The 23804-nt window shown below is 36.6% G+C and overlaps 1 protein-coding gene across 1 annotated transcript in view; it reads right to left on the bottom strand.

Annotated features, from left to right (window-relative positions):
- Positions 1–23804, bottom strand: part of LOC136403400 (dmX-like protein 1) — a 120986-nt gene that overhangs the window by 86010 nt on the left and 11172 nt on the right. Inside the window, 11 exon segments of the mRNA XM_066382073.1 lie at positions 2082–2189; positions 3398–3511; positions 3514–5076; positions 7996–8217; positions 8547–8666; positions 11205–11307; positions 11388–11477; positions 16810–16931; positions 17021–17699; positions 17808–18061; positions 21022–21234. Coding sequence (XP_066238170.1) covers positions 2082–2189; positions 3398–3511; positions 3514–5076; positions 7996–8217; positions 8547–8666; positions 11205–11307; positions 11388–11477; positions 16810–16931; positions 17021–17699; positions 17808–18061; positions 21022–21234 — 3588 coding nt within the window.

Raw genomic sequence — 23804 nt, 5'->3', positions numbered from 1 at the left:
CTCTGGTCGCAATATGGCGACGCCCAGGATGGGCAGAGCATCGCCCCCTGGTGGGCAGAGCATCGCCCCTGGTGGGCGTGCCGGGTGGATCCCGGTCGGGCGCATGCGGGAGTCTGTCTGACTGTCTCTCCCTGTTTCCAGCTTCAGAAAAAAAGAAAAAGAAAAAAAAAAAAAAAAAAAAAAAAAAAAGAAAGGTTACTCAGTTTTCAGTACTATAACCAATGTTCAAGTACCTTTTTACCCATTATTAACTTTACATTGGATTTTTTTCTTTTACTTTGGATAGTAGAGTAAATTGTCACCTTATTATTATTTTTAATTCAGTTTCCTTAATTAGTAAAACACAGAATTTATCCTAGCATTTCTTACTCTTTGTAATTTTTTTTGTCATTTATATTGGCCATTTATCTGCCCATAAAAGGATACTGATCTTTCATATTTTTATGAGCTCCTTATATATTACAGATAACAAACTTTATTTTATATTTAAAAAAACCCTGAAGATTCTAGAATTAGAATGTATATATTAAATTCCAGCTCCATCCCTAACTGTGTAACTTTGGACAAGTTTCTTAGTCTCTTGTTTCATCAATTTTCTCATTTATAAAGTGTGAATAATCACAGAACCTACCTTATTATATTGTTGTGAGGATTAAAAAGAAATAATATTGTTAAAGCATTTAGAACAATACGGAGTCCCGGGTTCGATCCCCGGCCAGGGCACACAGGAGAAGCACCCATCTGCTTCTCCACCCCTCCCCCTCTCCTTCCTCTCCGTCTCTCTCTTCCCCTCCCGCAGCCAAGGCTCCATTAGAGCAAAGATGGCCCGGGCACTGAGGATGGCTCTGTGGCCTCTGCCTCTGGCGCTAGAATGGCTCTGGTTGCAACAAGGCGACGCCCAGATGGGCAGAGCATCGCCCCCTGGTGGGTGTGCCGGGTAGATCCCGGTTGGGCACATGCGGGAGTCTGTCTGACTGCCTCCAGGTTTCCAACTTCAGAAAAATATGAAAAAAAAAAAATAATAATAATAATAAACCTGTAGAACCAATACTGCTGGAAGCAAGCTCTACTCTTGTACTTCCAGGGCAATGAGCCATTAAATATACTGTTTTATTTAAGTTACCTGAAACTTAAGTATTTCTGTTACTTTAAAAGTCCTGATTAACAGTATCTAACAGTAAGTGAAATGTTATTAAACTATATCTAAAATACACATTAATGTTAACAGTAGTTTTGGGAGTACTCATTTTTTGTAAAAATTAAAAATTGAATATGTATCATTTTCTGTAACAAAAATGTTATTCAAATTTTGAAGAAAGATTTGAATTTAGATAAATGTCAAAAGAGAGAAAAAAGAAAATGTAAAAAGAAAATTAAAGAGAATAGCCTGACCAGGCAGTGGGTGGCGCAGTGGATAGAGCATTGAACTGGGATGCGGAGGACCCAGGTTTGAAACCCCAAGGTTGCTGGCTTTAGCACAGGCCCACCAGCTTGGGCGAGGGGTTGCTGGTTTCAGCGTGGGATCACAGACATGACCCCTATGGTTGCTGGCTTGAAGCCCAAAGGTCACTGGCTTGAAGCCCAAGGTAGCCGGCTGGAGCAAGGGGTCACTTGCTCTGCTGTAGCCCTTTGGTCAAAGCACATATGAGAAAACAATCAATGAACAACTAAGGAGCTGTGACGAAGAATTGATGCTTCTCATCTTTCTCCCTTCCTGTGTGTCTATCCCTATCTGTCCCTCTCTCTGACTCTCTCTCTGTCTCTGTGGGAAAAAAAAATTAAAGAGAATAAAGTGACACTAATTGGGATTTAATGTATGATGCCCTTGAAATATAACACAGAATATCCAATTGACCAATTGCTACATATTTCTTTATTCATTAACTCCTTCCATCTACCCCAAATATTCCACTATCTTTTTAAGTACAAGTGAACATTTCTAAAAATAAATTAAGAAAACTTAGAATGTGTTAAATTTGTCATCATTATCATATCTGAGCTAAAGCAAACTTAAAAATTCTTAAACCTTTCTTCTTCTCTTATAGCCTTATATCCTTTTAAAATATTACTACCAAAATTACCTTGGTGAAGAAGTTGAGCTCGATAAGCTGGGAGAGAAGTTGTAAGAAAAGTATGAAGTCGAACAGCCAAAAGAAATTTTAATCCACATTCATCAAGAGTTTCTCCACCTATAAAAAAAGAAGAAGAAAGTACTTAGTCATTTTTATTTGTAGAACAATATTTCATCAGCAAAACACAAGTAAATGCTAATTCCGGCAAGCAGTGTATGTATGACACAGCAACAAACAGAGACAAAACATTCTGAAACTGAAAATGTTATTGGTCTAAAATATTTCTAATATTTCTTTTTTCTCTATTCTTATACATTACAAAAAGTAGTTGTTAAATATTTTGAAAAATAATAGAGAATAAATCGACTCAGGGTCTGTGATATTTTTGTAATTGGACCTCCTCTGTCTGAATCTTTCTTCAATTAATGTGACTAAATTTTAAAATAGTTTAACTTTCTTTGTGGTATATGTTATAGAAGTTTCCATATTATTCAAGTCACATACCCATCCCAATAATCTGCTGCTAACACTGAAAGAAATAGCTACACTGTGGGAAGGCCCGATTTTTACTTGAACAATTAAAAACATAAAATGCCTATAATATAGTTACATCAAAAATTATATCTACAAGTAATACTTCTTAAAGTAAAAGTGTCACAATTCATGACCAACTTTTAAATTAAATTTTAATTATTATTTTCTTAAATTTACCCCATATTTTTGTTTCAAGTACAATTCAAAGGTATAGCAGACTACTGATCTCTATCTGGCGCACCTGGTTTGACTTGTTATTTGAGATTTGAAGGAAATTCTACATTCAAGTTTGTTCATAACTCAGAAGATTAAGAAGAAAATCTGTTCTCTAGGCAAGGAAAAGAGCTAATTTTATTATGCTTATTTTTGTTATTCTAAGTAGGAGTATATATTAATGCTAATTTTTATAAGAAACCTCAATATTATAAAAACCAAGTACTAGTAATGAAAACATGAGAAAAATAAAGCATAAAGCACATTATTAGGTATCTAAAGTAATTGTTTAATAAGAATGTAACTTTTGTTAACCTCAAAGATTCAGGTGAATCTTTAATATCATTAAGCAATTAGGTAAAAATTTACAATGACTGGCACAATGAATTTTTGTATAATTTCTATTTCAAATTCTATTTCAGAATACTATGATTTAAGTTAAAACTAATGTGTATCAGCAATTATGATGAAAACCCTTCATAAGCATCACTTTTATAAAAATCATTATAGATTTTCTATGAAAATAAGTTAAAATATCATTGGTTTTTTCTCTGATCCTGTACCCAACTTAGTTTTACCTTGGCTTCTGTCTCTGCTTTCTCTAATATCAGTGCTGGTAGTTGCAATTGTATCTGCTAAGGCCATCAAAGACATCTGCTCCATCCTGCTGAGTCCTGGTAAACTAGAATGAAGTGGCCAGAAAGAACCTGAGCATGCTCAGGACCAAAGTAAGTTGGACTATACTGTGAAAGGTCAATAACTCTGGGCTTTGCATTTTCTTCATCAGTCTCTAAAACATTACTATCTGTTATTAAAGTTGAGGTCTGAAAAAGCTCATCATAACTTTCTTTTGATAACTGATTTGAGTTATTTAAGGTACTCTGATTACTAGATTTCTCCAAAGATGAGTAATAGCTATCATCATCTGCCGCAAGTAAGGCATATAAAGGAAGTGGAGGCACAGAATCTATTTCTGTGTAATCTGTATTTTCACTCTTGTTGAATGCCTGCGGGTCTCTGGTGGTGCTGCCACTGGCACTGATGGTGAGAGACCGAAGGCGGCGCTCATGATTGCATTCAACTTCATTCAGAGCCACAACTTCTCCAGCAATGCACTTGACAAGATGTGACAAGATGGCCTTTGCTCTTCGAACTGTGCCAAGATCCATGAGTTCCAAAAGCTGCAACGGATGGTACTGAGGTAAAGTCGGGGAAAGAACATGAGCTGTTTCAAAGAGACCCGAATCTTCCATGTCCACAAAAGGATCAAATGCAGTTTTCTTTCCACAGATTTTCTGCGCAAGACTGGTCATGGATCGAGTCAGAGGTTTCTTTGGAGGATGTAATCCAGAACTTGATGAGTTACTCTGTTTTATTAAACTTATTACCGATGGAGTGTTCCCGTTGCACGAATCTGTTATAACAGGTTCTTGCTTAGAAGATGGCTGCCACTGGGAATAGACGTGCATCTCACAATCCATTCCTACCACCAGGATGCCATCCCGGACCCATGATAAAGAAACAGGAAAAGGTGGGAAGCCTTCTACGGAAGAAACCAAATCCACACTTCGTAATAGTACAAATTTAGAAAGAGGCACAACTTTAGTACTCTCCCAGAGAGGAAATGCCAAGTTTTCCTTACCAGTCTGTTCTGGTACCTTGCCAGCCAGGGGTCCATACATAAAAAGTTTTGATCCAATTCCGACAGTCAAGATATGAGATCCATCTTCTCTAGACATCCAATCTACGTGAACTAAATGCTTTATGTTTGATGTTATACTCTCTTTACTGGATAAATATACCTCTTGTTTATTATAAGCCACTAAATTGCTATCAATACTAATGCCAGAATCCAACACTGTGTTTAACTCATCTAAATAAATTGTCTGTTCAAGGACCCAACCTGAACCTCCTGTAGATTCACATTCAAAAATACTTACATGCATCACAAAATCCTGGGAAGATCTATTAGATGCAGGCTGCTTATATGCTACTGCTAAACGATTAGTGTGTGCACAGCTAACTTCCACAGGCCTACCAGGTACAGTTATACTACTATTGCTCTGAAGTCCATCTTCAATAAGTAATGGCCATTCCTCCCAAATGTATAGAAGATCCATTTTTCCATCAGTTGATGTGGTAGATTCTCCATCTGTTACTCTCCACCTCCAGAATCTTATTTTATCATCTGAGCATGAAGTTACCAATAAATAAGGAGCACTGCATATGGGATATATGGAAGAAGAACTGAGATGACCTAAAATAAAAATACCATTAACAAAATGTCAAATTTGGTTAAATATTTCTATTTTGTGTACTAAAGGTACTCGTCTTTTGTATGAACTACTGTTAACAACATAATATTCTATATTTAGTTTAAGGGTCAATAGATGAGGAAAAAGCTTTTAATGACATCCAAAGGTATATAAAAAGGGCATTATTATAAAAATCTAGAACTCTGAGAGAATTTAGTTCAATTCCTGCATTTTACAAGTAAAGACCCTTGACTAAATGTGGTAGGTATCTAATGCCTAAATCAGACAGACTACGGCAGAATTAGAACCTGCATTCCAGTCCTGCTTTTTGACTCAACATTCTTTCTACACTTCTTTGCTACTTTTACATATTGTAAATCTAATTTCAGAGATATCAACACAGTTTTAAAAACTTGTCAACATTCATTGGTTCCTTCTTTTTAATATTTTTCAATACAATTTTGTGAATGGGCCGTGCTTAGCTAAATACTAAATGGGCCCTCAATGATTAAGGACTATTTGATACAACTGATGCTAAGAAGATTCTTAAGTGGGAAATAATGTTTTCTTGAGATTCATGTAAGCAAATACTCTTAATTTCCTAAACATTTTTCTTAAAGGTCCAGATAGTAATAACCAATTTGGGCTTTGCTAGCCATAAGGTTTTCTTTGCAACTACTCAATTCTGCCATTGTAGAACAAGTGGCCACACACAAAGGTAAACAAGGTGTGGCTATGTTCCACTCAAACTTATTTACAAAACAGGTAGGTGGCACATAGTTTGCCAACCCCTGTCCTAAGCTATTCAAAATAAACTACTAATTATGTAGAATATAAATGCTAGATAGAACACAGTTACTTTTATTTTTTAATGTTTATTTTATTGCAAGGAAAGTTAACATTTGAAAAAGAATGACTCTTGCATTGACACACTTTAAGAACTATTATCTTTAGCCAGACGGTATGATCTTCACTACTGAATTCTAATTAAAATAACTTATTTTATTGATTTGAGAGAGAGAGGAAAGGAGAGAGACAGATATGACAGGAACACTGATCTGTTCCTGACCGGGACTCACACTGACAACCTCAGTGCTTCAGCATGATGCTCCAGCCAACCGAGCTCTCCAGGCACGGCTAGAACACATATTTTAAAAGCCCATTTCAACATAATTGTAATATGTTTTTTAAAAAACTCCTCAAGGAATATAGTAATATTGCAAGAGGACACAATTAACACTGTCCATTTCTCTGCACTGTACAGAGAATAAAGAGCTAACCCTTCCTAATAGTTTTAACTAAAAAAATCCTTAAGACTAGGAAAAGACTTTTATAGTAGTCTTGCTCATCTCTAGTTGGTGTTCTGTGGTTTAAATTATCAGAGATCAAATGAAATCTGAAAATATTAAATTGAAAATTCTACAAATAAACAATTACTAAGTTTTAAATTACACACCATTCTGAGTAACATAACGAAACCTCATGCTGACCAGCTCAACTCTGCCTAGAACAAGAAGCATCCCTTTGACCACTTACACTGTATATCCTACCAGGCTGTTAGTGATTTAGTAGCCATCCCGGTTGTCAGATCAACTGTTGCAGTATTGCAGTACTTGTGTTCAAGTAACCCTTATTTTACTTAATGACCCCAAAGCACAAGAGTAGTAATGTTGGCAATTAGGATAATCCAAAGAGAAGCCATCAAGTGCTTCCTTTCTGTGAAAAGGTATGTATATACAGGAACAAACAATGTAGGATTCAGTACTATCCTTGGTTTAATGCATCTGCTAGGAGATTTGAAACTTACCCTTGAGGCTAAGGGGAGACTACTGTAGCATATGGTACCGTTTTGCCAAACAAAACAAACTTCTTTTTTCTTCCTAGAACTTCTTTTCTTCTTCCAAACTCAACTGGAGTCAGACTTAAGTAAGAGGACTGCTTTTAGAAATACCTTCAGTTTCTCTTATACTTTCCCTATTATTTTAATTGGAATTCAGTAGTGAAGATCATACTGTCTGGCTAAAGATATAATAGCTCTTAAAAGTGTGGCAAGAGTCATCCTTTTTCAAATTTTAACTTTCCTTGCACTAATACCTCTTTTTTTAAAATACACAAATAACTAGAATGCAAATGTTATCAGAACACTTTTAATATCCTGCCTGTTAACTTCAGTGATTTGAAAAGATTAAGTACCTGATAACATGGCAACTGAAAAGCATTCAAAGTAATCAGTCAAAATAAAAAAAAATAAGAGAGTAGTAGAAAAGACCAAACCCATACTTTGACTATGAAAATGAAAGAACTGAGTGATAAGATGGGGATTTTTTTGCCTTGGTTTTCTTGCTATAGTGGTTCTTTATCTTTTGTGTTCATTAGAATCACCTGGAAGGCTTATTAAACAGACCCCAGAGTTTGTGACTCAGTAAGTCTAGGGTACAGCCCAAGAATTTTTATTTCTAACAATTTCCCAGGTAATGCTGATGCTGCTATTCTGGATACCACATTCTAAGAACCACTGCCTTAAGAAAAAAAGAAAAAGAAATATATATATAGTATATATATCAGGAACCACACTCACAATCTTTCACAGCACACAGCTCCAGGCAGCACTACCATAATTATCAAAGTTGGCAAATAAGGTGCAACCATGTTATTATCTCCACTCTAGAAACTTTCATTTTGTCTTCACAAAAGGACAATAAATTTGTTTTTAAAATCAATATCTAAGATTACAACTGGCTAACAAATGTCGAAGTAATCTGAAAACAATGAGAAATTTAAGTGTTCAATTTAGGGTACTTGAAGATACTAATTTCTGTTTCTACATGGATTTAAAAAGACGTAGTTGTACCTCTTTTTAAATACCTAAACACTTATAGATTACAAAATTTGATTAGTCTTTTTTCACAAAATATACTAACCTGCTGATGGCTTAACACTTATTATCTCAACTCCTTCTGGCAAATGCAACTCTTGGCTATACACCATTTCTGAAGACAGAGTCAACTTGCTGGTACTCTGGAGATTTGCTCTGCAAGCCTGATACTTCTGTAGAAAAGGAGCTAGGATCCTCTCTGGCGAAGAAGAATAATGTTCTTCTGGCTGCCAAACTGTTTCGGATATTTTTGTATCTACTCTTTCATCTATAAAACATAAGAAAAGAACCAACATCAGGGATTGTGGGGGGAACCCTATAAATATTAAATTGCTGTATTTCATAATCTAAAACTGCCTAATAAAAGATTTAGAAAGTAAACATTAATATGCCACTTTATAACAAAAAAATCAGAAAATCATTTTGCTTTTAAAATTAACTGAATAAACTATTATCATCACTCAATAAGAATAACTTTAAAAATACACACTGAACTGCCTGATATAATTTTCTATATTATATATTATACTATATTAATTATATTATATAATTTGTTAAGTTAAGCCTACCTAAAGTTAAAAAACAAAAAAGACTCACCCAATGAGACAGGAGTGGACTTTAAATGTAAATTCCACATATGTAACAATGAATGGTTGTCTTGGGTACACTCTATTACAATTAGGTAGAATTTTTCAGAAAATTCATTAGGTGAGCTGCCTGTTGGTATTAACGATATTTTTCACTATCAACAAGGATTAATGAGACAACTTATTAAATATACTAAGTTAAAATAACTTGAAATTTTTAAAAAATCAAAATTCTTATCTCTAGTTCTAAATAGAATTACAGAATGGAATCAACTTTATCACATGAGTTTTTATTAACTTAAAATTTTAACAAGTATGCTATGCTTAAATTTCATTTTTCAAATCGACAAGCTTAAAAAAATCACATATTACAGCCATCAGTAATACAATGTTCACATAGATCATATTAAGTAGGAATTTTCTGAACAGATAAAAACTATGTGATAGGCACTTTAAGTGAACATATGATGACAAAAATAGTGTTGCCAAATATATTTTGAAATAATGAAATGACTTATTAACAATGTATATCTAAGAACCAATATAAAAGTATTCATCATCCAACAAGTAATTTAGGAAAATCTTTCTTAGTCTAAACCGCATAATTTAAGCAGCACATAAGTTGCTCAAAATAAACTAAAAAATCCATCTATCTAAATTATATATATAATAAAATATATCATAAAATCAGTAGTTCATTATAACCTGGGGAAAAAATTTTTTAAACTCTAGATTTAATCCAAGCTTTTCTTATATTCATTACATACAAAATTACAAAAAGAAAATTACACTATAGAAACTATATAAATCATAGAACATATAAAAAATCAGCAACTATATTAGAGTGCATTTTATCCTTTTAAATTTTCATAGAAAAAAGTTTCAAAGGAACACCAGGAAAGAAAGATAATCATAAATATATTAAGAGACTAATAAAAAGGCAACTGCAGTAATGTGTTCTGGGTGAGTTAAACATTTAGATTACAAGACTTAAGAGAAAGGGAAGGGTAAGGAATTATAACAAAAGGGAAAAAATAGATCTAATTCTGATAATTTTACTAACAAGAAAGAATGCCCAATAATAAAAGCTTCTGTAAAATATTTCTTCTATTATGGACATTAAATGAAAATAAGATGAAAAACCTAACTCCTTGGGTATATTCTGGAAAATTCTAATAATAAAAATAGTAGTTTTGGGGTAAAAGTAAGAACTCTCTGAATATTTTAACAAAAACTAGAAAAAATACTTAGTTTTAAAGAGGAAAAAAGTTAAAAATTAAAGAATCATAAAAAAGAAAATGGTAGAACAGATGAGGATCATAGCAAAACTCAACCTTAAGCATAGGAGAGTAATTTCTTTAAAAAGTCTTACAAAAAGAGTTGAATTGTTAACAATACAAATATTTTATTAATATTTAAGTATAATAAAGGAAAAATAACGAACATTTATTGATATAAATAACCCTTTATCCTGTGTTGACATCTTTATTTCCCATTTTTTATCATCCTTCCATCATTATATTCAGAAGTTATAAAAACACTGTGTTTTTGCACAGTTCATGAATTCTCAGGGAAAATGATAGCAGACTAACTGAAAGCAGTGGCAAGAAATTAGACATTAGATATAAAAGTGCAGAACTCAAAGAAGTACTTCTTGGCCTTGGCCGGTTGGTAGAGCGTCGGCCTGGCGTGCAGGAGTCCCAGGTTTGATTCCCGGCCAGGGCACACAGGAGAAGCGCCCATCTGCTTCTCCACCCCTCCTCCTCTCCTTCCTTTCTGTCTCTCTTCCCCTCCCACAGCCAAGGCTCCAATGGAGCAAAGTTTGCCCCGGGCACTGAGGATGGCTCTGTGGTCTCTGCCTCAGGTGCTAGAATGACTCTGATTGCGGCAGAGTGACGCCCCAAGATGGGCAGAGCATCGCCCCTTGGTGGGCATGCCGGATGGATCCCAGTCGGGCGCATGCCTCCCCGTTTCCAACTTCGGAAAAATACCCCCCCCCCCCAAAAGTACTTCTCAAAGAAAAAGGAAAATGGAAAAAAGAATAAAGAACGTACAAGAGAAATAAAATAATACTCTGGAACAAATAAAAATGTAGTCATTAATATTACTTGAGGCTTATAACTGACTTTTAAAATAACAGTTACACCCTATATGGTTGCTTTATAAGAAAAGTCATTTTTGTGTTTGGTTTGCCTCTGTAATTGAAACTGATGACCAAGAGATTGTAGCTTTATTTGCTGTTTTCCTTTAAGCAAAATATACAGTTATATTGAGTGGAAGCATTTAAATAAATTTTTAAAACTTTACTTATAAAAGTATTAAGACACATAGCTTTTAAACTATAACTTGAAGTTTTAAGCTACTAGTTAAAATGATAGGTGTCCACATTATCCAAATTGTTAGGGCAGGAACTCATCCATCAAAGAGCATTCATACATTAACAACAAAAACATTTCTATTAAGCTTTTATAAAACATAATTGACAAACCTCCTTCAGTTTTTCTATAGTTCCTGGTTCAGAATAAAAAGATACTGTTATTTATGATAAATAATGCCACAAACTCACTCAGGAAACATTTTAGCTTCAAATAGATGGTATGAAACACATCAATTTCTTCCTAACATACCCTACAGAATATTTCTCATCACATAAGAATTTTGTCTTTACCTTCATCAGATAATATTCTGCCTTTTCCCATACTTTTCTTCTCAAGATTATTCAAAATGAAGTCTTCTTGAAAAACATGAAGCAGCTGGGTTTTTCGGCCTTGCTGAATGTAAATAAATAGCAACATAAGTTGACATACATGTTATTTACCTAATGCTAAGTGACTAGAAAAATAATACTTACAAGTTTTGTAATGGGATCTAATGCGATAATGCATCCTGGCCTGGCTGTTGATTGTTGACTTATGATGTTAAACACTTCACCAACATATTTCTGTTAGGTTTTTTTTGGGGGGGAAAAAAAAGGAGTATCTCCTTTATTAAGCAATTAAATTAAAAAGTAATAACATAAAACGTCAAATTTCAGGCATAATAAATATGTTCGAGTGTGGCTAAATAAGTTCACAAGTCTCACTATAAACCTTCTAGGACTTTACCTTACTAGGGAATTACGTAGAAATGAGTAAGAATTACAACTCAGCTGGTACACAGATAAACAAAAGAAATGCTTGGTGATTTTAAGGGGGAAAAAAGTATTTTATATCCATAAATGTGAAAGACTTTCATCTCATGGAACTGTTCTAAGAATCGATGCTTTTTAAGCATTAATTTTGAGATGAGAAGGACAGAGGTAAAGAAACAAGTTGATAGACTGCTTATACACATATGCTGACTTCTTCAGCCACTTATTCCTGACTGCTATAGTCAAGGTCATATTGTTAAATTGAATCTTCATCATACTGGATCTATCAGCACCATCTGATCCTGGAGATCACTGCCTCCTCCTTGAAATAATTTTCCCCACTTGTCTTCCCTTATACACCACACTCATTCCACTTTTTTTTTAAATTATTTATTTATTTATTTACATTTTTTTGTTTGTTTTATTTATTCATTTTTATTAGAGAGAGAGGGGAGAGAGAGAGGGAGGGAGAGAGAGAGAGAGAGAGAAGGGGGAGGAGCAGAAAGCATCAACTCCCATATGTGCCTTGACCAGGCAAGCCCAGGGTTTTGAACCGGTGACCTAAGCATTCCAGGTCGACGCTTTATCCACTGCGCCACCACAGGTCAGGCTCATTCCACTTTTAACAATGGAATGCCCCAGGGTTCAATCCTATCACTAGTTTCCAACTATATTTTCTTCCTCAGGTGATCTCCAGCTCCACATTTTTAAATGTAGATTCTGACAGCTACTTATTTTACCTTCAGACCAGCCTCCCTCTAAATTCCAGACTAGCCCTACTGGATCTTAGATGTCCTACAGGCATCTCAAAATTAACATGTCTAAAGTCAGGCTCTTGAATACCCCTGCTCCTCAAAATCTGCAATTTATACAAACCTCTCATTAATTTACAGCAGTTCTATTTTTCCTAGTGCTCAGTTACAAATCTTGAAAGTCATCCTCTTTTTCTCACACAAACCCCATATTCAGTCCAATCCTAACTATTCAATGTTCAAAATCTACCCAGATTGGATCAATTCTTATCTTTATAACTACTGCTTGCTACAATTCTAAATCCCTTTGACTCTCTCCTGGATTACTGTAATAGCTTCCTGATTGATCTGATTCCACTTCTGCTTCCCTTGTCTAATCTATACAGCAATCAGAGTAATCCTTTTAAAACCTAAGTGAGAACATATCACTGACATTTTCTTCAATGGCTTCTATGTTATTCAGAGTAAAAGCCAAAGTTAACCATAATTGCTGATGAGGCCTCATATGGTATGGCCGGCCTAACTCTCGGACTGGAACCAGACTATTCTCTGGCTGCCTCACTTGCTCTGCTCCAGCCACATGGTCTCCTTCCTGCTCCTTTACATACCAAACATGTCCTGGACTCAGGATCTTTGCCCTGGCTGCTCTTTTTTTCCTGTAATACTCTTCCTCGAAATATCCCTATAGTTAGCTTTGTCATCTCCTTCAGGTCTTTACTCAAATGGAATCTTTGTAATGAGGCTCTCTGACCAGTACCTTACTTGGCGCTCCTTACTGCTTTAGCTACACTGTTGCTCTCCATGGTATTTGTTAATATGATACAATTTTACCGTTTTCCCCTATACCCCTTCATTAGAATATAAGATCAATTTTTTTATCCATTTTGCACACATCTAAATTTCCAGCATTTAAAATAATTCCTGAGCCTGACTAGGTGGTGGTGCAGTAGACAGAGTGTCAGCCTCAGAGGAAGAGGACCCAGGTTCGGAACCCTGAGGTCATCAGCTTGAGTACAGGCTCATCCAGCTTGAGAGCAGGTTCACCAGCTTGAGTTCGGAGTGGCCGGCTTGAGCGTGGGATCATAGAAATGATCCTATAGTCCCTGGCTTGAAGCTCAAGGTCGTTAGCTTGAGCAAGGGGTCTCTGGCTCAGCTGGAGTCCCCCAGTCAAGGCACATATGGGAAAGCAATCAATGAACAACTAAGGTGCTGCAACTATGAATTGATGCTTCTCATCTCCTTCCTGTCTGTCTGTCCCTGTCTGCCTCTTTTTCTCTCGCTAAAAAAAAATAAAAACAAAACAAAAAAGCTATACATGTGCTTTGAAAAAAAAGTTTGTTCTGCAAAACCACGCATTAAAAATAAACATAATTTAGGAATAAAACAGGACTAGAACAGACCGCTGGCATCTATGCAATTATGTTACCAGGGCATTAACAAAAACATTAATTTATAGTTGAGGAGACAGCTCCAATCTTCTAAACAGAAAGCTCAGTAGTTATCTCAGGGAATATTTTAAAATACTAAAACCAAAAATGTGAAAACGCTGGCTTGCTGGAGGTGCTGAAACAATGCAGATGGTGGGTTGCTATTAGTTTGGCACAGGAAGAAATGCAACCTATAACATAAGACAAAAGCTTTGCAATGGTGTTTAAAAGATTGCTGCTTGTACACAACCGAAATGAGAGCTTTTTTCTTTCTTAAGATGAAAATTCCACTCCTGTTATTTCAGCTCCCCTTGATGAGAGAAAAATTGCAGATGAAGCAATATAACTCTCACATTATACTGCCATTAGTTCTAATTTATCTCTGAGCAAAAAGTACAATATTACAGAAACTCATATTATAGGACACTAGACTTTCTTCCTGAATAAATGAAAGAAATGACTTCTTTTTAAAGGAACTTAGAATCACTGTAATGGTACAATGCAATTGTGAAAAAAATAAAATAACTGAAAAACATACACATGTATTACTGGGGAACAATTTTTTTTTTCCTTTTCTGCTGCATGAGGTTTTAGAACTGTTTCTATATATTTCTGCATCACTGATTCCAAATCTGAAATCCGTTTTTTGGTGCATGCTCTAGTTTTTATGCAATTTTATTTCTTTTTGTTACAGTTAATGGCATGCCATTGGTTTTTAAATTGGAGTTAAAGGGTAATGACTCTTGGATTGAACATAACCATAAGGCAAATAATGTTTTACAAACATCACTTTTACATAATTGTAGTTGTTTTTAATGTAGAAGTTATTATCTGATAAAAACACCCTCTTATTTTGTTTTAAGATTGAATCATGACTTCTTCAAGTAGGTGTAAATGAAAGAATAGTCCTGATACCTTCTGTTATATATGTGGCTGTTACATACTTCAACATCAAAGGCGCAATATTTCATCATTTGTGACACGTGCATATATTGCCTATTTTCAGGTTCCCCTTGGCAATCAAGACAAGAATTGGGCTCCTCATATTGTGTGTCATAATTGTGAGGAAATGCTTTGTGACTGGACAAAAGAAAAACGCAAAGGAATGCCTTTTGGTATTCCCACGGTTTGGCGTGAATCTAAGGACCACAGCAGTGACTGTTATTTCAGTCTGATCCATACAAAGGACATCGGCAAGAAAAAACAGCATATGACCACATATCCTAATATTCCTTCAGCAATACGACCTATCCCACACTCTGAGACACTCCCGGTTCCAGTTTTCAATGGTTTTATTTCTTCTAAGGACGAAGAAAGTGAACATGGTGATCAAGTGTATTTTGATAAGATGCATGAGGAAATGGTTGTAGAATCTGAAGGGACTTCTTCCGATGCCAAGCAGTCATTAACCCCTCAGCAGTTTAGCCAACCCAAATTGAATGACTTAGTAAGAATGACATAAAAATTGTCCTCAACTTTTCAAAGTATGAGAAGCATAACTGGAACATTTGTGTGGATCTTAAAATGATAAATTTCCTGCTAGGACAACAGAGAGGTTTCACGAAGTATCCTTGCTTCCTGTGTTTGTGGGACAGCTGAGCTCAGGAGAAACACTAAACACAGAAGGAGTGGCCGAAAACGTGAGGCTCTGGAAGTAGGGATGCAAAATATTGTGAATGAACCTGTAGTTAATCAAGACAGGATCATTTTTCCCCCACTTCACATCAAACTTGGCTTAATGAAACAGTTATTTCAGGCTTGAAGAGAAAGTGAATGCTTTCAACATATTATTTCTGCTTTTCCTGCCTTGTCTTTCGAGAAGATAAAAGCAGGTGTATTCGATGGACCTCAAATTTGAACCCTCATACGTGACGAAGAATTTTCCAGGAAGATGAATAAGGAGGAGAAAGCAGCATGGCAGTCTTTTGTGGCAGTTACAAAGAACTTCTTTGGCAACAAAAAAGCAGAAAACTATGAACTTCTGGTTCAAAGGATGCTGTTGGCTTTCTGCAACATTGGATGGAACCTGAGAGTTAAGATTCACTTCCTGAACAGTCATCTTGATAAGTGTCCCGAAAATCTTGGAGCTGTTAGTGCTGGAGCATACAATGAGATTGTGTACTCAACAAGTACACAAACATAAATTTTTGCCCGAATATAATTTAAATAAGTTTTGTGCAAATTTTATGATTAAAATAAATGTTTTAATATGTTCTATTTTGAAATTGTAGACCAGCGGTAGTCAACCTTTTTATACCTACCACCCACTTTTGTATCTCTGTTAGTAGTAAAGTTTTCTAATTGCCCACCGGTTCCAGAGTAATGGTGATTTATAAAGTAGGAAATTAACTTTACTTTATAAAATTTATAAAGCAGAGTTATAGCAAGTTAAAGCATATAATAATAATTACTTACCAAGTACTTTATATCGGATTTTTGCTGTTTGGCAGAATAAACCTTTATATAACAACTTACTATAGTTAAATCTATCTTTTTATTTATACTTTGGTTGCTCTGCTACCACCACCATGAAAGCTGGAACGCCCACTAGTGGGCGATAGGGACCAGGTTGATTACCACTGTTGTAGACAAATTCTGATGCAATCATATCTTTTAGTGTATTAGTGTATTTAATGTATTATATAAATTACTATATTTTCACAAACATGATGCCCAAGAAGACATTCTACTTCATTATGTTAAACTAAATGTTGAAAATTTTACAAAAAGATAAAAACCTAAAATCTTGAATTGCAAAAAACTGTAGCTTACAGAGAAAAATTAATGTCAGATTTGAGATCAGCACACTCGAATTAGGTAAGAACAAGTGTTTTTGTGGATGCAACAAAAATTTTGTTCCCCAGTGTTATAAATTATGTCACAATTTTTGAACAGGCCCAATAAGTATGAATTAAGTGTCTAAAAATTATATAATATGCTTAGTTTTGAAAGCTATTTACTTACAGAAATTTCAGGATTGGAAAGCTCACATAGAAGTTTCTTGGCATCAGTAACTGCTTCATATAATCTCAGGTATTGTCCGTCACTGGCTACAAAACACGCACTAGGAGAGTTGCAGTATGCACCTACAAAGCAATTACAAACAGTTAAAAGTCAACTCTTAAACAATAATGTCCAAAATTTAAATTTATTAAAACAAAATCAGAATGCTTACCTAAACAATAACTGGGTATAAGAGTGGGCAGCCATGCCACATTGGAAAATGCAGAAACATGAAGAGAATTAATCCGGGCAAGCTCTGAAACACCTCCAGAAAAAGACAATGGCCCAACTGGATCAACCCTCCAAAGAATTAGTTCACTATAAACTGCACTGGGGTCCTGAATTGCCACATCAACGGGGCTTTTCTTCTGCTGTGCCAAATCTTCAGTATTTACAGCATCATTGGGTTGGTTTTGGTTATCAAGATCTGGTGTCCTTAATGCATTATGGTGTGATGTTGTCAATAATAATGGTAATACTGAATGGCAAGCTAAATCATTAAGATGAAAGCGATGACCACAATATCTGGATTTGTGGGAAATACTGAGAACCGTAGAAAAAGCAGATTCCTCAGCAAAACTGACTAGCCACTGATTCAGAGAGCCATCAGCATGCTTTGAAATCATCATAACATTAGGGGTAAAAATACTTAATTTTAAGCTATTAGTTGATTTGCTGTGGCCAGAAGAGATAAGCATTGATGCAGAACGTGTGAGGCTAGGAGGCTTTTGTTTCCCTTGCTGAATAGCCAAGTCAACATTCTTGGTACAGGCATACATCACTATGCTTTTACAGAGAGAGTTTGCATCACCTGTGGGGAAAGCTACAGGAATTCTGGAAACAAAGGACACCTAGAATTAAGAAAGTGAGCATTAGAACACATGAAATTTTATAAGGCAGTATTACAAAACTGTGCCCACATTTAAAAGGAAGTAGCTCTTCAGAGATCTTGATAGTACCTGTACTTGACGAAACATACCAGGCTGGTATTCATCCAGCCAATCCACATGCCAAACCAGCAAAGAGCCATCCATGGGATGTATACTGAATAGCATGTCTGCATTTTTACTCCATTCAGACAGAAGTAGTTCAATCTGATGATCAATGGCAGCTGATGGTAATGGTATAAAACTTGAGTTCGGTACCATTTTATCACCACTCAATTCATTCTTTTCATGATTTATTTTCAGATCATCAACACCATCATCCATTTCTATAAACAAAAAGGTTCATGAATCAAGTAAATATAATCAAGCTATTACTATAGAGATATATCTTTAAAAATGCATTCAAGATGAAAAACATAATAGTTTTCATAAACAAGAAATGGGCTCCCCTTTAGAAATAACCTTGCTCCAGGAATATAAGGCCACTGTAGTTAATGGGGTAATCAGGAGGGCTTTAGACCTGAGTCAGTGCAGTATTGGTAGAAGGGTTATTATTAAACAGGAAAATAGGTAAACTGGTTTCTAAACCCAGATGTATACCACAATTAACTACTTAGCAGTGAGACCCACTAATTGTCTGGATCTCAGTTTGGCTTATGGTAAAATGAGGTAGTTGGAGCCAGCGCTATAATTGTGGGCTGAATTTTAAAAATACATTATTGGAATGTAATTTTCACTTTTTTCATAACTAAGATTTACCAAAACCCGAGTCTGTTATACCACCTATCCTCTAGGTATATGCACTTATAACTGATAGGACATTTTAAACAAATACATTTATGGTGCCCAATTTTCAGATTTTCTTCAACACATAGGTAATTAAAAATAAACTGGTATAACAACTTAACAAAGGTAAATATGTATATTATGGCCTCTATTCAAATACCCTGATTCCTATTCCTGTTTAGGAATAGAGAGCTTTCTTTTTTTTTTTTTTTTTTTTTACAGAGACAGAGCAAGAGTCAGAGAAAGGGATAGATAGGGACAGACAAACAGGAACGGGGAGAGATGCGAAGCATCAAATCATTAGTTTTTCGTTGCAACACCTTAGTTGTTCATTGATTGCTTTCTCATATGTGCCTTGACTGTGGGGCTACAGCAGACCGAGTGACTCCTTGCTCAAGCCAGCGACCTTGGGTCCAAGCTGGTGAGCTTTGCTCAAACCAGATGAGCCCGCGCTCAAGCTGGTGACCTCAGGGTCTTGAACCTGGGTCCTCCACATCCCAGTCCTGCTGCCCTGGCTGGCTGGCTCAGCGGTAGAGCGTCGGCCTGGCGTGCGGGGGACCCGGGTTCTATTCCCGGCTAGGGCACATAGGAGAAGCGCCCATTTGCTTCTCCACCTCCCCCCCTCCTTCCTCTCTGCCTCTCTCTTCCCCTCCCGCAGCCAAGGCTCCATTGGAGCAAAGATGGCCTGGGCCTGGGCGCTGGGGATGGCTCCTTAGCCTCTGCCCCAGGCGCTGGAGTGGCTCTGGTCGCCGCAGAGCAACGCCCCGGAGGGGCAGAGCATCGCCCCCTGGTGGGCAGAGCATTGCCCCTGGTGGGCGTGCTGGGTGGATCCCGGTCTGGCGCATGCGGGAGTCTGTCTGTGTGTCTCTCCCCGTTTCCACCTTCAGAAAAATACAAAAAAATGCTCTATCCACTGCGCCACCACATGGTCAGGCTAGAGAGACTTTCTTAAAAGAGACTCTCAAAAATGTTAGACTGTTTACCAGATTTTAAAAATTGGTCAAGACATATAAATCATTAAGAAAAAAATAACTCAATAGAAAATCAGGAAAAGAGGATGAAGAAGCAAACTACGAAAGGGCTAAAATAATTCTGTTCAATTTGCATTCAAGAAAATGCCAAGTAAAACAAGATGGCATTTTCCTCATATTGGCTGGCAAAAAGTAACATAGTATAGTATAATAGCAAGGATGTGAAAAAAAGATATTTGAATGTACGTAGAGGAAGTATAAACTGGTAAACATTTCTGGAGGTCAATTTGGCAGAAGTTACTATGCTGTACATCTGAAATTAATCTGAAAATAAGATTTAAAAAGTTAAATTAAAAAATATATAACAGAGCCTGCCCGGTGGTGGCACAGTGGATAAAACATCAACCTGGGGCTCTGAGGTCCCAGGTTCAAAACACTAAGGTTGCTGGCTTGAGTATATTTTCATCCAGTTTGAGAGCAGGGTTCCAGCTTAAGTGCGGGGTTGCTGGCTTGAACATGGAATCACAGACATGACCCCATGATTGCTGGCTTGAGCTCAAAGGTAGCTGGCTTGAAGCCCAGGGTCACTGGCTTGAGCAAGGGGTCACTGGCTCAGCTGGAGCCCGACAGTAAAGGCATGTACAAGAAGCAATCAATAAACAAGTAAAGTGCTGCAACTACAAGGTGATGCTTCTCATCTCTTTCCCTTCCTGTCTTTCCATCTGTCTCTTTCTTGAAAAAGTAAAAATAAAATAAAAAAGAAAAAAAAACATATATGGCAGAAATTATCGAAACTTATTGAAATTTAAAATGTTTATACCTGGCAATTCCATACTTAGGAATCTATGCTATACAAACTTAACACAATGATGAAAAGATGTGTCATTGTACCATTATCAATACAGTGAAAAACAATTTAAATAAATTTAAATACCATCAATAGAGAAATGCCATAGTTTGGGGACCCCTGCCCTAAATTATTAAATGAGCTAGTCCACGTTTGTATTAATGCAATGGCAATTTTGAAGTTTATTTCTGACAGTGGCTAGTGTTTCCCTAATATAAAAATGTTTGCTGCCCTGGCTGGCTGGCTCAGCGGTAGAGCGTCGGCCTGGCGTGCGGGGGACCCGGGTTCTATTCCCGGCTAGGGCACATAGGAGAAGCGCCCATTTGCTTCTCCACCTCCCCCCCTCCTTCCTCTCTGCCTCTCTCTTCCCCTCCCGCAGCCAAGGCTCCATTGGAGCAAAGATGGCCTGGGCCTGGGCGCTGGGGATGGCTCCTTAGCCTCTGCCCCAGGCGCTGGAGTGGCTCTGGTCGCCGCAGAGCAACGCCCCGGAGGGGCAGAGCATCGCCCCCTGGTGGGCAGAGCATTGCCCCTGGTGGGCGTGCTGGGTGGATCCCGGTCTGGCGCATGCGGGAGTCTGTCTGTGTGTCTCTCCCCGTTTCCACCTTCAGAAAAATACAAAAAAAAAAAAAATGTTTGCTATTTTGAACAAAATTTACATTTTTTATCCTTCATAAAGCTTTACCTTCATCAGATTTTACATCTGCCTGATTCAAGTCTTCTACACTGGCCTCAGAAGATGGCTGTTCAAAACTCTTTCTAAGTTGCTGTAAGAAGACTTCCATGGACAAAGTAAAATGTAACTCTTTATTGTTTAGCCAGTGTACCACAAAAGGTCCACTCTTCTCTTCATGTTCACTTAGAGTTAGAGATGTAATAGAAGGAAGAAGTGGAATGTCTGTAAAGAAAAACAAAAACACAATTAAAATTTCTAACAAAACATCCAGGTCTCATTTTTTATTGACTGTTCCATTTATCTTTAAACCTCTGCAATACATTTTATTTAATCTAGAAATAAGACTCTCAATATAAAGTCTGCCACTTATTATTGATAACAGACTTAATGGTAAATTTAACATACCTATTATAAAGGAGATAAAATTATATATTCTAGGTCATGTATAATAATTTATTTTTATATTCATATATTTTCCTTAATTCTAAAAAATTCTCATTGAGAAACATTTTAATAAGTCTTAATTTATATATACACTGTGTTAAGAAACATATTTTAACCTGATGTACCAGGCAAAACCCATCATTATGACATCAAAGGAACCAGTGATTTAACTGCACAACAACTTTCCTTCTTACTTAACAGACTGAAATTTCAACTTTTTTAATGACCCCGCCCATCAATACAACTCTAAGACACTGCTTATTTATTAGCATCAAGATCGATGTTGGAAAGTGAAAAATTGATGTTCCCTTCTTATATTCAAGAAAGGCATTCAAGAAGAACCAAATCAGCTATAAAAATATTGTCCCCTGGTATTACTTTCGATATAATTGCTAAATTAAACATTTTGAAGTACAAATTCAAAGTAAGTTATGACAATCCCTAATTAATAGAGGTGAAGAAAAAAATTTGTCTATCATATTAAATTACATCTAAGTGTAGCTCATGCTGGTATCTGCTGAAGAGTAAAGGCTGAAATAGATTCAGAGAATGTAGTCTAATTCTATGCTTCATGAGAGCAAGGATCACATGTTTTTATCTCCCTTCTTTCTCCACTTCCTGTCACTATCTTCAGTCCCTATACTGGCACAGACTAAACATTCAATAAAAGCAGTGAGGGACTTAACTGCCCATTCCATTGTTTCTAGGTGATAAACACTAATGCAGGGATTAAGACAGTGGCCTGCAAGAATCCTAATCGGTAGAATTTTCTGATTTTTGATTTATAATCAACCCCCAAAAAAATCAGGAATGCCTCTGGTAGATGACAGACTTAGCTGTTAGATACACAAGGAAGGACTAATGCTGGCTTTTAGCAGAAGCATTCTGGTTTTAAAAACAAAACAAAACAAAAAACACATTTCTTTGTCCTGATCTCACTTAAAGAATTTGATTTAAGTCATTTTTTTTATGAGGAACGTTCATGGAAAGGATATCAAAAACAGAACTAAGAGAATAGGCTCTTACAAGCTCCTCTCCTGTTTCTATTTGGCAAATAAATAAGGCCAAACCTGAGAGAGGGGTTTTAAATAAGAAATAGAGCATCCAGAAAGGTCATTACAAAAGATCTATAATTTCAGGAAAAAATTGTGTCTGTCTACCTACTAATAATATTTTGCTTTGATTTGTTTGTATGTAGGGATTTTCCTTAGGGACCTACAATCTAAGAAACATTTTAGACCTTTCCTTATTGAAAGGAAGTCAAAGAGATGCTCCACTGGAAGTAAGGCCCTTAGCCTTTTCCAAGTGAGAATTCAAGCTTTCTATAATCTAAAAATATTGTCTTTTACTCAGAGAGACTCAAAATTATTCCACAAATCTTAAAGTTTCCTCTGGGTATTATAAACTTTGTCAGAGAGAGAGAGAGAGAGAGAGCATTTGTGTGTGTGCGTGTGTGTGTAGATACATTTATCCCACTGGTCTTTATTTTTTTTATTTATTTATTTATTTTTCTTTCATTTTTCTGAAGCTGGAAACAGGGAGAGACAGTCAGACAGACTCCCGCATGCGCCCGACCGGGATCCACCCGGCACGCCCACCAGGGGCGATGCTCTGCCCACCAGGGGGCGATGCTCTGCCCATCCTGGGCGTCGCCATGTTGCGACCAGAGCCACTCTAGCTCCTGAGGCAGAGGCCACAGAGCCATCCCCAGCGCCCGGGCCATCTTTGCTCCAATGGAGCCTCGGCTGCGGGAGGGGAAGAGAGAGACAGAGAGGAAAGTGCGGTGGAGGGGTGGAGAAGCAAATGGGCGCTTCTCCTGTGTGCCCTGGCCGGGAATCGAACCCGGGTCCTCCGCACGCTAGGCCGACGCTCTACCGCTGAGCCAACCGGCCAGGGCCTGGTCTTTATTTTTAACTTAGTTTTACATGGAAATTATTGCAGTGACACTGGTTAACAAAACTATATAGGTTTCAGGTGCAACACATCTTATATACACCGTATTGTCAATGTATATATTTTGATAAAAGTAATGATTTTTTCCAAGCCTGTATACCTTTTAAACAAAAATAATAACACTACCCTTTACAGTTCCTTGGCTCGTGAATTCTTTTAGAGCTGGGACTGTAGTCAACCAAATAAAAGAGAATCATCAAATACTCTTTATTCCTACCACAAGTATCTCTACACTTTAATTTATCAAAGCACTTGTCACTTTTATTCAAATAACTAATGGATCATATTTATCACTGTTTCTTTGAAGAATGCAATATAGCAAATCCAGTGTGCTATAGGAAAATAGGTGATGTTAAATTTATGCTTAAGAATATCCCAAATACATAAAAACTTCA

The sequence above is a fragment of the Saccopteryx leptura genome, chromosome 4 (assembly GCF_036850995.1).
Source record: "Saccopteryx leptura isolate mSacLep1 chromosome 4, mSacLep1_pri_phased_curated, whole genome shotgun sequence".
Classification (NCBI taxonomy): Eukaryota; Metazoa; Chordata; class Mammalia; order Chiroptera; family Emballonuridae; genus Saccopteryx; species Saccopteryx leptura.
The sequence above is the reverse complement of the archived record's forward strand: the minus strand, read 5'-3'. Positions and strand labels throughout refer to the sequence as shown.